This window comes from Panthera pardus, unplaced genomic scaffold, assembly GCF_024362965.1.
Source record: "Panthera pardus isolate Hobbes unplaced genomic scaffold, ASM2436296v1 HiC_scaffold_8, whole genome shotgun sequence".
NCBI classification, from domain to species: Eukaryota; Metazoa; Chordata; class Mammalia; order Carnivora; family Felidae; genus Panthera; species Panthera pardus.
The window spans coordinates 124,217,252-124,233,613 of record NW_026527013.1 but is presented as its reverse complement, the minus strand read 5'-3'; the positions used below and the strand labels follow the sequence as shown (position 1 = coordinate 124,233,613).

The window sequence follows — 16,362 nt, the reverse complement described above, 5'->3', positions numbered from 1 at the left end:
ATCTGCAATCCAGATGGACGATTCAGATTTGTTCCCAGCGTGAATTTCCTGTCTGTGATCTTCAGATTTTTCTCTTTAGTAAGAAAGTAAAAGTGGAAAATAAAGGTAAAGTTTTCACCATCGGAACTCTTTTGGTAGGAGGATAGAAGAAAGAAGCTAGAATTCAGCTCAAATGGAAATAAACCAGGTAGTCAGACTACCTGTTACCTGCCTGGTACACCTATTGTGCCCAGTCCATACGTCTACCATAAGTGTCTTTAACCACTGACTTACTGCTCACGTTACTCTATGAGATGTACCATCCTCACTTCACAGGAGACAAGACTGAGAGGTTAGAGAAAGAAACACGTTATGTGAGTGGCAGAGCCTGTATTTTTTTTTTCACTCACTACACTGCACTCTCTCCTCTGTTACTGATTTCATGCCCTGGGAAGGGAAGAGCTTAAGAGTTCGCAATTGTCTCATTGTGCAGAGAAGTGTCTTAAGTGAAGCCTCCCCTGAGGTACCAGTAAGTGGCTCTTTCCCGCACCCACAGGTGAGGTTTCATTCCCTAACAGAGGAAGAAAATAAGCAGGAGTGGGAAGGTGCCAGCTGAGCTTTTACAACTACCTTAGAGGGTTGCTTTTAGGACTATTGAATGAAATGATATTTTAAAACTGGCAAGTAGGACTCGGGCAAAGTTTTTCAAAAGGAGGAGAACGAATGGGGCGCCTGGGTGGCTCAGTTGGTTAAGCGTCTCACTTAGGCTCAGGTCGTGATCTCTCAGTTCGTGGGTTTGAGCCCCACGTCGGGCTCTGTGCTGACAGCTGGGAGCCTGGAGCCTGCTTCAGATTCTGCATTTCCTCTCTCTACCCACCCCCCCCCTCACTCTTTCTCTCTCTCTCTCTCTTTCTGTCTCTCTAAAAAATAAATAAACATTAAAAAAATTTTTTTTTAAAGAAGGAAAATGAAAAGGCAAAAGTTCATCTTTGGTAGATAACATCCCCTCTGGGCTCTATTCTGCAGTTCAGCCCTTCCTGACTCCCAGGGCTGTTAGTCCTTGAGATCTCTTCCAATAATAATGGGATATTCCTGCATCATTCTCTGTGGGCCTGATGAGTAGCCGGTGACCAAAGACGATAGGCACTAGGAGTCTCAGTGTCCACAACTGAAAATGGCTTCATGTGCTACTCGGTCTACAAACTATTTCCTCCCACAGAATAGTTTTCATTTAATTCAAACAAAGTCTTCATCCGAAAGTAGCAAACGTCACCACTGTTCCATGCAATTTGGGGATATTCAAGACCTCTGGCTGTTGCATAAAAATGTTATACTATACTCCAAAAAACAGAGGGTTGTCTTGTTTCAATTCCATGCAAGCAGGACTTTCCAAGTGCCCCTCTGAAGGAGGGGAAATTTCATTGGTCAAGAAGCAGGGTGGGGTGGGTGGTGCAAATTTTAGAATGACTGTGGACTTTAGATATTATTACAACTCACTGCTCTCATCTCTTCGTTCCATGAAGCATGAATTTACAGCTCTCAGAGCAAAAATTCAACAAATATTTATTGATTCCATTAATCTGTTATTGGTATCTGTTCTGTCTCCTGCTCATTTTCACAAACAATTTAGATTTACTACACAAATGATATGAATATTTAGCCAAATAAATAACTGATGACCTTAGGAGAGAGTGTGCCCACTCTGGGTATATAGCAGCATGGCTACATAAAAGTCGGATTTCAATAAACTAAATGTCAATATACTTGAGATAAGATCCAAGAGTAATAGGCATTATTACACTAACCTTTCTTTCCCCTTTCAACGCAAGAGCGTATCCTGGGACAGTAAAAGGGGACTAGGGGTAAAATGATTTAACAACATCTTCTCTATAGAGAATTTTTAAATAATGCCGAAATTAGATGAGCATTTTTCTAAATTATTTCCTTAGAGATAAGAAAAGGAGTTTGAATGTTTAGATTCTTCATTTCTCCTTTCGTTTCTCTTGCTGTGTTGAAGCCCTATAACAACTAGAGTCATGTAGAATCAGCGCCCTTGGCAGAGAGCAGCCAGCACCAGCCACAGTGGGCTCCTTAGGAATTGAACTGGTGTTTCTCAAATTTGTCATGTTGAAATCATTGAGGTTAGAGTGTACTAATTGCTTTGATTTAATAAGCTTACAGATTGGCTCCCATTCAAAATGTTTCTAAATCAGAGAAGGAAAACATATATCCTCTAACAATACCTCTTTCTGCTAACAGGAATTCATGTTTTGCACAAAGTTGACTCACAGGAAGACATGAATTTTCCCCAAGGACATATACATCTTTCCGGAGATTTTCCAGGCACAATTTAACAATGGTGAACAATTCCACTGCATGTTTCTGGAAGCAAGTGCGATATAATATCTACTCTGTGCCTGTCTTGTTATGGTGAGCATCACAATAAATATGTATAAGGATACAGTTGTTTTTTTATTTGTTTCTCATTTCTGTTTCACTTTTTTTTTTTTTTTTTTTTGGTTTCCTTCTGTGCTGTCTAAAAGGTGCTTCTGCGGAAGACTTTACTGATTCCTTTTCAGTGGAAAATAAAATAGACTTTACCTGGCACTGACGTAGAACACAGGGTTGTGCAGGACTCTGCCATCTGAAGGAGCTGTTATAGGTACTTCCTTCATAGGTGCAACCTAAACGTGAAACACAGAAGCAGGAAAAAGACCAAGAGTGAATATGTGTTTCCTTTTTCTTTGGAGCAAAAGAAGTTATGTCTTCTAAGCCAGGACTAGCAATAGCAGGAACCATCGTGTTCCTTGGCTATTTTCTCCAAAACACAACTAAGCCTTCTAAATATACACTTGGTTTTCACTTACATTAATTCTTTGACTACTAAGCAGATTAACCCCCAAGACTATGTTTTCAAATGGAAAAGCATGGATTGATGTACTCTCTTGGCCAAAATGCATGACCTCATGACTTTATGCTCACTGACGTAGGAGGAGCACCAGGGCTAAAATCACCACTGTGAAAGGGGATTTTTCATAAGGCTTAAATGAACACAAAATTGCTGAAGGTCAAGAGGGAAGGTTAAAACATGGTAGGAAATAAAAGGATATTAAAATACAGGAAATGATTATGAAATTTTATATGTATCTAAGACTCTTGGCAAGCTACTGTCTTCACCAGATGAAAACCTCCCATCTCTTGCCTCCCAGTTTAAGGGCTATGATTTCACATTTCACCTTGATCTTACTTTAAGTAGTGAACTAGATTAAGGAAATCTGAAACCATAAATTTATGGGTTATCACAAGTTAATTCACCAGCCAAAACAGAAGTCATGTTCATTCATTGGCAAAAACAAGTCAAAGGCCAGAGATCCTCAAAAGAGGAAACAAGCCATTTAGCTTAAGTCCCTGTAGAAAGAGCCAAAGAAATAATGGCACAAGGATCACAGCCTAGATCTTAATTTAGCTTGACCAAATATCGCCCTCCACCTTGTGTGGTACACTTTCAGGGAAGATGTTACTGCCTGTGTCACTAGTCACTGTATATTAGATTATGAGGAGCCCACCAGGCAAAGGGTCTTAGGAATTACAGTCTGACTGCTTAGCCCAAGGAGTACAGAAGCAGGAACACATACACGGGATAATGCAGAAATAAAAAGTCCTGCCTCTCTGTACCAATGACTGACTTCTGACAAGCCAATCAACCTCAATCCACATCAGTTTTTCTTGTCCAAGATACAGACAGAAGACTCATATCTCCTTCCCTGAATTCTTTTAGATACTGCTGTGGTAATGAAATGAAATAAAATAAAATAAAATATAAAAGCCCTCTTTACACACACAAAAAGAATCCTAAAGTCCTGAAGAAAATTTCAAGAGACAATTTCATAACTTGGAACCATGATCTGAATTCTCAGAGAATTATGAATGATTGAAAAGAGCTCAGTAATACTCTTCTCTCTAGTTCCTACAAATCAAATTACTGAAGTACACAGCTGATTGGAAACATATTAGGGAAATGCTTTCACTATATATTTTTTAATTTCCTTTGCATGAAGTGTTACAGTGATAAAATGTTCAACCACAGGAACCCCTAGCACACTTACAAATACTTACGCCAAACCAAGAATGAATACAGTAAATTTTCAACAATGAAAACCAATATAAAACAATTTGGGCTAGCATAAATCTTACTGAACAAACACACTTACAATAGATGTTCCATGCGCATGTCTGATCCACTAACACAGACTCACTTGGATAATAAATAACTTGTTCCGAGAGATGGAGGCGGGGAAATCAGAGGACCAAATCCAATTCATGTTAAGTCCAAGTAAATATGAAACGCCTGCCAAGTCTGCCAGTGGAGTTTCCAAATATGTTATATATTTTCATCCTCTGGATTTAAAAAAAAAAAAACTGAAAGAAAGGGCGATTTTCTGCTGCTAATAGAGCGAGCAAAGATCTTGCCTTTTTTACTCTGGAGGAGGAAGTACACTACAAAACCATATAGACCAGGCAGGAACTGCCAGCCAAGAGACTGTTCCTACACAATGCCAGGTCATGCGTGAAGGGTCCCAGGAGTGGGACAGGCCTCTCTGGATTATTCCACTCAATACGGGATAAAAGGTATTCAAACAAGTGGTCCTCAGTGCAGAGAACCTAGCAATGCTTTCTCCCTCAAGTAAGTGTCAGTTGGAAGGCTAGCTCCTCCACTGTAGTTTAACATACAAAGACCAAGGTCAAACTGTGAAGTGCTCATTGCTTCATGTTCACATGTCAGTCTACCACAGCTGAGTCCATGGAACAGATCTTCCCAAACATTGGATGAGTCTGAACAACAGAATAGACTCAAAACATTTGTGTTAATCTCTTTAGCAAGTACAGTCCATACCTTTTCCTTTTTCTACCTGCCTTCGCTAACATCAGCTAGTACGGAGACCCAGGACACCAAACATTCTAGCAGACTGCGTATCTAAGGACTTCCTGGGGTTAAAATACTTTTTAAATGGACATTTTCACCGCACTTTGGATTTCTGTTCTAAGATAAACATGTTATTTAATGCAAGACACTAACATGAGCTCTGTGAAGACTTACATATACAATCAAAGAGAACCTCATGCTTACCTCATGTTATCTCTTATTTTGTGTAAGGCAAATTTCTTTATAATAAATTATATTTGCCACCGATTTTATGCTAATAGGGAAGACAGGCAGTATCTTGCCCCTCTTTTTTTACTGAAACCCCACAGGAGGAATATACTAAATATCTCTTACTGGCCAGGGTAGAAAGAGAAGCAAAAATATATTTCCATCATACCTCAAGGCAGTGCTTCTCAAACTACCTCCAGTGAAAGACAGTTTGTCTTGGTTTTGTTCTTCCAATAAAAGCCCAATTTCTTGTATTATATGTAATAGGCATAAAATTACTCTGTCAAATTATAACAAACATTTACGGGGCACCTCGATGGCTCAGTTGGTTAAGTGTCCAACTCTTGATTTTGGCTCAGGTCATGATCTCACAGTCATGGGATTGAACTTGCGTGAGGCTCCACGCTGGGTGTGGAGAATTTAGGTCCTTTCACATCCAGTTCTAGATGGATGATATTATTCAGGCACTTTCTAATGCATAATATCCTTTGCATAATATCCTTTGCATTGAGATTGGAATTAAAGGACAGCAGATTCAGGAACTAAATGAAAGGGTGGGTAAATGGGGCAGAGGAATGGTCAGGCAACCAGTAAAGTAGCTTTTCCTTTTTCTTTAAATACTTTTAAATCAACTTTTGACACGGGAATTTATAAATATTCATTAGTTTTCTTCTGGTGACAGAAAGCTTCTCAGATTCCACAAGCTTCGATGAAACTACCCATACTCCAGCAGGAGGAAATAGTTACTTTCTGATGAAACCACTACTATATATTGAGAACCAGTAGTTCTCAACCTAGGGCAATTTTACCCTCTCCCCATCCCCCACCCAGGAAACGCTTAATAATGTTAGAAGATATTTTCAGTTGTCACAACTGGGAGATAAGAGTATTATGAGCATCTAGTGGGATGCTCTCAACACTCTACAATGCATGACAAAGGGTCAACCAACTCAAAATGTCAATTGTGCCAACACTGAGAAACCCTGATCAAAACCATCACATCCCCCAATAGTTCTTCTCTACAAAACGAAACTAAAACAAAAACAAACCTCAACTAGCTATATTCACTTATGTATGTAATTTTGGCTTTTTATATGTTAAATATTTTCAGGGTGGGGAAGAATTTCAGAGCATTTTTTTTTTTTAAACAAACATACTCTTATAGAGAAGCTTGGCCTGGTCAACTAGTCAATTCAGAAAACACACGGCAAATGGTAACAGGAAGTACACAAATAAATTGAATCCACAATTAAGCAATAAAATTCATTTTTCCAATTAGCTGTGACCTCTTTCAACAGTCACATTATCCCAAGGGAGACAGCATACCACACATTTTCATCATTGCTGTTAAAACAGCTGTTAAAAATCATCAGGGCCATAAAAAGTGGCGTTGGCCTTCTAATGAGCCTTACCTCCACCTGGTCTCACCCTAAAAGGGCTTAACCTTCTCAACTGTCAGGTAAACATTAGTCTAAGAGCATATAGTTGGATCTTACCATTACCAATAACAACCCCAAGCACCTCCCAACATAGCCCCAACCTGCCTTTCCGGCCCTTTCTTTTTCATTCTTGGAACTCCATCTAGGTCCCTGGGATTATCTACTCTCCTTAACCATAACAAACTTGAAGGCTTCTTCAAGCAAATTCAAGGTCTTCACCTTGGGCTACCTGCCTCCACCATTCCACTGAAACGTCACTCTCTCTGGCTGCGGCTGCCTACTAAGTACCCAATCCAAAGGACACTCTTTACCTTACAAGTAAGAATACCTTATGTCTTTACCTTACAGGATTCTCTGTGGTGTCTGGCCACCCTTCCTTTCTTCCACCCTTCTCCCCACCACCACAACACACACACCTTCTAGATGTTCTCTTCTAATTACCTATCCATTGTCTCCACTCCTACTTCAACTAAGCTTCAACTAAGCTGCTGGCTGTTTCTCCCCCCAGAATGCTAAAACAGGCTTGCTGGCTGTTTCTCATGGGCTACCGTGTGTGCTCTTTCAGACCTTGGTCTTATTCTCATTCATGCTTACACTCTATCAATGACTAATGGTTCATAGCCTGGCTGAGGTGTAGACTGATATCTATCCCCAACCTTTCTTCTCCAAACCAATTGGATAAGAGTATCTAGAAGGAGGAAGTGGGAGAGGATTTAAAACCTTTACTATAAAATTGAAACTTCTTAGCATATACAGCTGTCATGCCTGGTCTTGACTCACTTCTGCATTCTCTTATCTGCTACTCCCAATCTCCCCACACTGCAGACATGCTCCACTTAAAACACTCCAAATATGCCCAGAAGATCTCATCCTATGATTTTGCAAATGCTGGTCCCTTCTTAAAAAACCCAGATCTCATCCATTCCCTCCTTCTCCACCATCCCCACAAAGACACATAGGTTACCCAAGATCTCCTTCTTTGCCTGGCCAAATCCTTCAAGACTCAGCTCAAGGTCATAGCTTCTGGAAACCCTTCCTAGAAATTTCTCCACTAAAGGAGTGCTCCTGTGCTCTTTCCCCATGTGTAGGTGGCCTTTCAAATGTCTTTTCCAGGTCCCTGACAGTACTTTATGTGTATCAGTTACTTAAGAAGTGTCTAATTTCACTAGGAATACATAGTAAGCACTAAAGTGCAGCTATTCCTGCAAACCACAGGAAAAGAATTTTGAAAAGAGGACATTCCTTGGACTGCCTATCTTCTCTTATCAGGTTGACCAGTTCAATTCAGTATTCTACTTCCAGAAACAGCAAAGCTTTCCTGGAGCAACTCAGATGTCAAAATCTGTCTCTTCTAATACTGACTAACTCTACCACGCCCATGGACCAGGCAGCTAGGGCTGAACATAATGAAGGAAAGTCCTTCAGCATCCAGTACTTACCAAACCTTAGAAGTGAGAAGCTATCAACAGTTTCCAGGTCCCCTCTTCCCATGCTGTGCAAGCCTCCTCTTAAGTAAATTTTCAGGAAGGCGCCTTTCTTTCCCAATTCCACTCTGGTCCCCCAAATTTCTAGTCTATCCTTGTCTTTCACGGGGGGAGGGTTAGCAAACTGTAATACTTACTTAAAGCAACGTTGGGGTCTTTGAAGTCAGTTCATGCCACATGGTACAGGGAAGCAGAGCAGACAGTTCTGCCATTCTTTGCTGCTTCCGGGCCACCTGATAGGGTACCCCCACCCCTGGGACTTGGTCAATAAGCCCCAAATTACCCCAGTCGAATACAATTTTTTTAATGAACCACTTTTCAGACACTGTTCTCCAGAAACATATGGAAGTATAATCAAGAGGGATAAACATAAAATCTAACTAGCCATTCTAGGGCTTATATCGTGTCCTTAGGAGTTCATTTAAAACAGTCTTTTATTACTCTCCGAGGCTGTACCTACCATGAATCCTGCAGGCAATTTTGCTTATTTTTGGCTAATGGGAATTTTATAGTCAAACCATTTCCTCAATCCCAAGAGAAAGAATCAGCCCCATGAACTGAGTTCTTAAACAGTGGTGTGTGCCCCCCACAACATTCTTTTTCATGGCTTTTTTTGTTTTGTTTTCCAATTAGATATTAAATATATCATTGAAGTCAAATGATCAACAATAGAAAAAGAAATGGCAGAAAGCGATTTCACTTAATTTTTGATGGTTCTATGAATAAAATCCCAAATATGCAGAAATATCAGAGGAGTATAGACAATTTGCAAATTCAACTCACTTCACCAGTATAAAGGAACATAAAATTGCCACGTGACTTACTTGGATTTCTAATCTATGTGTTTATTGAAGACCATAAAGTGAGGAAATTGTGGCTTACAGAGCCAGTCTCGTAAGTTCATAAGATTATAATACATACAATATCTGGCATTGATATTAAGGTAATAAAACAGATTCTATGAGCCACAAATAAATTAGGATTCTATGCAATAAAATATGCTTTCAAACTTTTAGTATAATTAATACAATAAAGGAAATATGCAATGCATTAAGGTAGAAAAATGCTTGCAACAACTTTTTTATATGAGCCACATCACCCATCATTCCTGCATTTGATCTGTTCTTACCATAAACTCTCCTGAATATGGGAGTGCTTCTCCCTCTGGACTGAATCGGCATTGCAACAGCCACTCCATCCTCAGCACCCCATTGTCAAATAGCCAATACCCATTGCTTCTCAACAGGCATAGGAGAAAGAACTGGGTTGAGCTCATATGGAGCAAAAATGGAAAAAGAATAAAAACAGGAGAGACTGTCCTGTTAAGTCATCAGACTGGTTTTCTAACGTGGGCAGGGAAAATGTCACCAGAGGTCATTTCCAAAGTAGAGTTCCAAAAAATATTTTCAGAAATATCACATAAATAATCCTCCGACAAGAAAAAAGCAAAGAAGAGAGAAAATAAAAATCACTGCATAATTATTAAAGGTGAGGCACTGTACAGAGTTTTCACATGTGATTTCATTTTATCCTCATAAAAAGAACTGTAGGACAGAGAACATTTTACCCCTTTTTTTTTTTTTTAATGAGGAAATCAAGAAAGGCTAAATTACTTTCTCCAGGTCATACAGCCATTCTTTTTATCTCACTCCAAAATCCATGTTCCATTCATTATTTGGTTCCTGCCAGGCACACAGAGGAAGCTCAGAAAGTGGAAGCTTCAAAAGTAAAAATGGCATCCCTGGGGAATGTGACATGCTGCCTCCCAGTGATACTTCAACATCACATTCCAGTGATGTCTAAAGACCAAGATGATAAAGTAAAATGCAGGTTTTGTGGCTGAAGAGGCAAGACCTGACTTTGGGGGGTCTATGTTTAAACTCTGTTCTGAACGTCTTTCCCTTTGGTTATCAGTCATGCTATGCCATAGGCTTTTTGGAGCAATAAATAATAAGGGATCAAAAGATCAAATTCAAACATCTAAGTTTGGGTTCATGCATTTTTCAAAATAGGAACACGTTTCACACTTCGGGGTACACAGCAGCAATCTAAGAAAATAAAATTTATTTGACAACAGCCAAACAACCAACAATTTCATAGGGTAAATTATGGGGGTCACAGATAAAGAGTCATGAATGGGACCCTCAGTTTCCCCAAAGCAATTTCAAGGACATCAGAGAAATGTCTTAGACTAGCATGAAGAAGAAATGAGTTATATACAACATACATATGACATGCCATCTGTGTGATTAATGTATTGACCTGCACGATGTTTATACTTTGGGAAGCATATTACACAGATGTAACCTTTATGGTTGATTAGATAGGATGCATAGGGCTTACTGCAGAAAAATTGTCAGAAATATCTTATCACCCCCCCCCCCCCCATTTTTCTTTTACTTTTTATTTTGGAAGAATTACAGATTCACAGAAAGATACAAAAAAAGTATTTTTTTCATGCACCTTTCACCCAGCCTCTCCCAGTGTTAATGTCTTGCATAACTATAGTAAAATATCAAAATCAGGAGTGGACATTGGTGGAGTCCACAGAGCTTATTCAAATTTTACTGGCTTTACTGGCTTTACATGTACTCAAGAGTGTGTATGTGTAGCTGCATGCATGTGTGTGTGTGTGTGTGTGTGTGTTTCTATGCAATTTTATTACATGTGTATCTTTGTGTAACCAATAAACATTCAAAGACATTCAAAACATTCACAGACAAGGCCCTCTCAGCCTATTCATTTATAACAACACTCACTCCACTAGCCTTTATCCCTAAGTTAGGACAACCATTAATCAGCTCTCCATCTGTATCATTTTGTTATTCAAGAATATTATGTATAAATGGAATCATATAATATGCCACCTTTTGAGACTGGCTCTTTTAGAAAAATTGTTTTGACATACATCCAAGTTTTTGCATGAATCGATAGCATCTTCCCTTTTTATTGCAGAGTAGTATTCCACAGTAAAAAAAAAAAAACAGTTTTTTGAACCACTGAAGAACATGTGGGTTGCATCCAGTTTTTGCCTATTATGATTAAAACTGCTGTGAACATTTGTGTATAGAGTTTTGAGGTCACACTGGTTTTCATCTGACTGGAATTGCCCAAAAGAACAATTGCTAGGTTATATGATTAAGTGTATGTTTATTTCTATAAACCATTATAATCATGTCCAGAGTAGCTGACTCATTTGATATTTTCACCAGCAACATGTGAGACATTTCTGACATCTTTACCAGCATTTGTTAATCATGCTATTTTTTTCTTTAGCCATTTTGATAGGTGAGTAGTAATATCTCACTGTGGTTTTGATTTGCATTTTCCTAATGGCCAATAGGATATTGGTATCTTCTTGTACTTTATTGCCATCTGTGTTGACATTTAAGTCAATGATCAATTTTGAGTTCATTGTTATATAACATATGAGGTTTAGATCATGTTTTTTTGGTTTGTTTTTTGTGTTTTTTTGCCTATGTATGTCTAATTCTTCCAGCACCACATGCTGAAAAGGTTAGTCTTCTTCCACTGAATTGCCCTAACACCTTTGTCAAAAGTCAGTTGTGCATTTTGTATGAGTCTGTTTCTGAGCTTTCCATTCTGTTCCATTGATGTATATGTCTACTCCTCAGCCAGTACCACGCTATCTTTACTACTACAGCTATATTAAAAGTCTTGAAATTGGGTAGGCTGATTTTTTCCCCTTTATTCTTATTTTACAAAATTATTTTGGTTATTCTAGGTCTTTTGCCTTTTTATATAAATTTTGGAACAAGCTTGTCTATGTCTGCAAAATACCCCTGTTGGGCATGCCCCTTTTTATACCATTTAAAAAATTATTTATATGGGAAAATCAGGCTTGATGCATACATCATCTAGGAGCCTCTCCCCTGCAGGATGAAGCCTGCCTGTGTTTGCTAAGTATACTTTCATAAAGCATTTGTCAAAGAGCAGTCCAAGGACTGAGTACATCCCTGGGGGGCCCGGGGAGGGTTGAGGGGGGGGCTGTAAGAATGCAGATTCCTACACCCATCTTTTTCTTCTTATCTGCCACCTCCTTCACCCGGGCTCTTTTCTAGAAGGTTTGAGCTGCCTTATTTGCTTGGGATGATTTTAGGACTGTGTGGCCAGCAGAAAAGGTGTCTGATTAAACAGCCTAAACTAGAGAGTCTTCTGGGAAGCTGTGTGTGGCCCCCCTTTGGTATCATGCCACAAAATCTGAGGCAGGTCTTCATTACATTTAAAACATGGATAGATAAGGCATTAAAGAGAAAAATTCACCTTCTCTGAAAACAGGACAGAATTGAAAACGACCTTTGCCTATTGGCAGAAGCTGTAGAAGAGATTGCCAAATATCTGACAAGAAAAGTAGTCATTGATGGGCATGATCATACTTGAAGAGGGATGAGGAGAATTTGCCACCAACAGATAAGCCTAAACCTCATCTAACATGGAGTTCAAGGAGACGTGCTTAATGGGAGCTCTGCGCTATCAATCATCTGTGCTTCCTGGACTTGAAACCATGGATTTCTGGATTTTAGCTTGTCAATAAAGCCTTATCCTTTAAAATGCATTTCTTGGGGTGCCTGGGTGGCTCAGTCGGTTGAGTGTCCGACTTTGGCTTGGGTCATGATCTCGCGGTCGGTGAGTTCGAGCCCTGCGTCGGGCTCTGTGCTGACAGCTTGGAGCCTGGAGCCTGTTTTGGATTCTGTGTCTCCCTCTCTCTCTGCCCCTCCCCCGCTCATGCTCTGTCTCTCTCACTCTCAAAAATGAATAAATGCTAAAAAAAAATTTTTTAAATAAAATGCATTTCTTTTATTAGTGGCATTTGTTAAAAAGAAGAAAAAAGTGAACACCTAGCATGTAGTCAGTGGTGGGCTTCTCATGTTTAATAATCAGCTCTACACAAGAGAAAAACCCTGATTTTGCAGTGTGTTCCAATTTCCAAGGTGTAAATACTCACATCATGGTCTATTTCGAGTGACCAACACGATGTCACTGAGCAAACTCCAACACACCACTGTGTACAGAGCTATGTATTTTAACAGTGGAGGCTGTTGGGTCTGTGAAGCTTCTTCTCTTCCTAATAGCAGACCATGAACATTTAGCTAGAGTTTAGGACATTTCATGGGCGTCAAAGGTTATGCTGTTTATTCTATACACCTAGATAAATAACTTAAGAATACCAACAGTCACATATTTTCACTCATGACATTATATCTGGCCCTTCTTTTCCTAAACCTTCCCCTATCTACAAAGTCATAATTGAACCAGAAGAACATGAACTCCAGTGGCTCCCAGGCCTGTTGAACATCAGAACCACATGGGGGCTAATTAAGAATACAGATGCCCAGTGGAAAGAACCTAAATGTCCACTTTGCTGGATGAATGGATAAACAAAAGATGTTCTATGCACACAACGAATTATTATTCAGCCTCAAAAAGGAATGAAATTATGAAATATGCTACAACATGAAAACCTTGAAAATATTGTGTTAGGTGAAATAAGCCAGTCACAAAAGGACAAATACCGTATGATTCCACTTATACAAGTCACCTGGAATAGGCAAATTCATAGAGACTGAAAGCAAAATAGAGGTTACCAGGGGCTGGGAAGGGAGAATAGGAACTTATTGTTTAGTGGGTAAAGAGTTTCAGTTGGGGATGACGAAAAAATGTTTTTAAATGGATACTGGTAATGGTTGCATGACAATGTGCATACATTTAATGCGCTGAACTATACATTTTTAAATCGCAATTATATGTATTTTACCACAACAAAGAATACAGATGCCTGGGCCTCACTAACTGGAAACTAAGACTCACATGGTCTGGAGTAGGACTCAGGCATCTGAATATCTCACAATCGGCCCTGGCCATTCTGAGGCACATCCAGGTTCAGGACCCTTGTGTTTTACAGAAGAGGAAACCAAGGTCCAGAAAGGGGTGGCTTGGCAAAGTCAAGTAACTAGAAGTGGCAGAGTTAGTTAGATTCTGCATCTAATCATCTAATCCCAAGTCTAGTCCTCTTTTACTTCCTTCTTCAAATGATAGTTTCTATGACTATCTTCTAATCCACAGGCCCCAGAGCACAGAACTCCTTTGTCTAGATGCGTGAAAATATTACCCTGGCATTTGCGTTTAGCTCCTGAACGTGGTGGGGATTCCAACTTGTTATCCTTGCATTCACAGCCTCATCAAGGTGGCCATACCACAGTCCTCAGAACCCAAAACATCAAAAACTCAAGTGCATTTTTAAATCTGATCCCTCTGTCTATCCCAGGAATGGCTGAGAGAATCCCCAGACAGTCTCAGGTAGGCACTGGGCTGCTTCATGGGGTAAACATCAGCTGGTCAATGCCCAAACATGTCTGCAGATAAACATCTTGAGCCCTTTAACCACCAAGCTACTGGAAGCATAATTAGCTGGCTATGGTAGAAATAAGCTCATCTGAGTGAAGGATGCACTCAAGTTCATGGACATACCAATGTACTTTGTTCACCTGCATTATCATCAATTCTGTTGAATATTAGCCTCTCTAGCAGACAGATTTCTAAGGCAAACACACATTAGCTCTCAAAATGAGATTCCTCTCAAAAACAAAACCTAGAAAGTACCAATTTTTTTCTGAAGATAAAGAGAGTATTCCCTGATCAAAGCTCATTAAGAATGGTTATAATCGATGGAGTGCCTGGGTGGCTCAGTCGGTTAAGCGTCCGACTTCAGCTCAGGTCATGATCTTGGCAGTTTGTGAGTTTGAGCCCCGCATCGGGCTCTGTGCTGACAGCTCAGAGCCTGGAGCCTGCTTCCGATTCTGTGTCTCCCTCTGTCTCTGTCCCTCCCCTGCTCGTGCTCTGTGTCTCTCTGTCTCTCAATAATAAATAAACGTTAAAAAAAATTTTTTTAAAAAGAATGGTTATAATCGCAGCATGGTGATCATTTTTAAAATAATAAATAGATGCATGTACATTCCTGCATCTTCATAAATAGATATATGTCACACATAAAGACATACTTTCAATTTTGCAGTTGCCAAACTTAAGCAAGAAATCAAAGAGAACCTAGACAGGCACTGGGGGCTTCTGCGTCAAATCATTTCTTTCCTGTAGTTTCTAATGATGCACCCCAACTTTCCATTCAGAACACCTAGCTTTATTTTTTTTTTTCTCCGTTCGATAGCTTCCATGAAACAATGCCATAAGAAGCCTCAAAGGAGATCAGAATGTTTTGATTCCAAGACATTTTCAGATGATAAGCATCACTGATTTCATTCCTATAGTGAAACATAAGACAGGAAAGGGGTGGGGGGAATCATCTTAAAGTACAGAGAGGTTTATGCTTCACGGCGGGCAAGTTACAAGCAGTCACAGAATAGTTTTAAGAGCAGCTGCAGAAAACTCAAAGCCAAATTAGAGGTGTGTTTTATATGATGTGATAAAAGAAAGCAGATAATCATATCAAAATGAAGGCAACTAGGAAATCTGAAGTCCTAACTGCATAATATTACTTGGTAACTTTGTACAATACAAGGAAAAGCTACCAAAAATTACATTGAGGTTATCACTAAGTCTGTTAATACTGAAATATACTACAGCCACCACCGCATAAAAAAACACAGAGGCGGTGGTGATTTTAAGGACTTTTTTTAACCTCTATGGAATTCCGTGAAGAAACAATAAAGTATCAGGATCGTGGGACTGGTTTATAAACATTCAGCCATTTTTCATTCCTGTTTATACATTGTTATTCTTTCCCTGTAATTCTTACTCAACTCTTTTTTAAGCTATGCAGAATCCAAAAAGGACGTAAGATGTATTAAGATGCACATGGCCGAGTAGCAATATACTAACTATGCAGTTGACATTATGAGTTACTAACTACGGAAGACTGAAATTTGGTCCAAATTTTCCTATCTTCCTCTCACTGCCCTTTTGCCAACATATAGGCAACCATGGTGTGCCAGGCACAGGCCTCACAGCCGAGAATACTACAGTTGCTACCTACACAAAGCCTCCAGTTGAGTGGGAGTTACAGAAAATAAAAATGCTAAATGACAATTGTGCCTAGTCTTAAGAAGGAGGGATTTTATGACAAGTAGCCATGGAGTCTAGGAAGTGATGCCTACAGTGAGAAAGGGTACATGTTAACTACATGACATCGAATGGAAAAGCAGCCCATGCACAGGAAACAGTATGTGCGAAGCCCCATGGCAGGAAGTGAGTACAGAACACAAGGGGAAATGAAAGAAAGTCTCCTATCTGGAGAAGTCCAAAACAAGAGAAGGATAGAGGACAGGCAAGAACC

The 16,362-nt window shown here is 39.6% G+C and overlaps 1 protein-coding gene across 4 annotated transcripts in view; it reads right to left on the bottom strand.

The window, feature by feature from the left end:
- The window catches only part of BMPER (BMP binding endothelial regulator), a 248,380-nt gene that overhangs the window by 188,297 nt on the left and 43,721 nt on the right, over positions 1–16,362 (bottom strand). For all 4 annotated transcript variants that reach the window (XM_053898436.1, XM_053898433.1, XM_053898435.1 and 1 more), the window contains one exon: positions 2,581–2,663. In XM_053898436.1, coding sequence (XP_053754411.1) covers positions 2,581–2,663 — 83 coding nt within the window. The remainder of the gene's footprint in view (positions 1–2,580; positions 2,664–16,362) is intronic.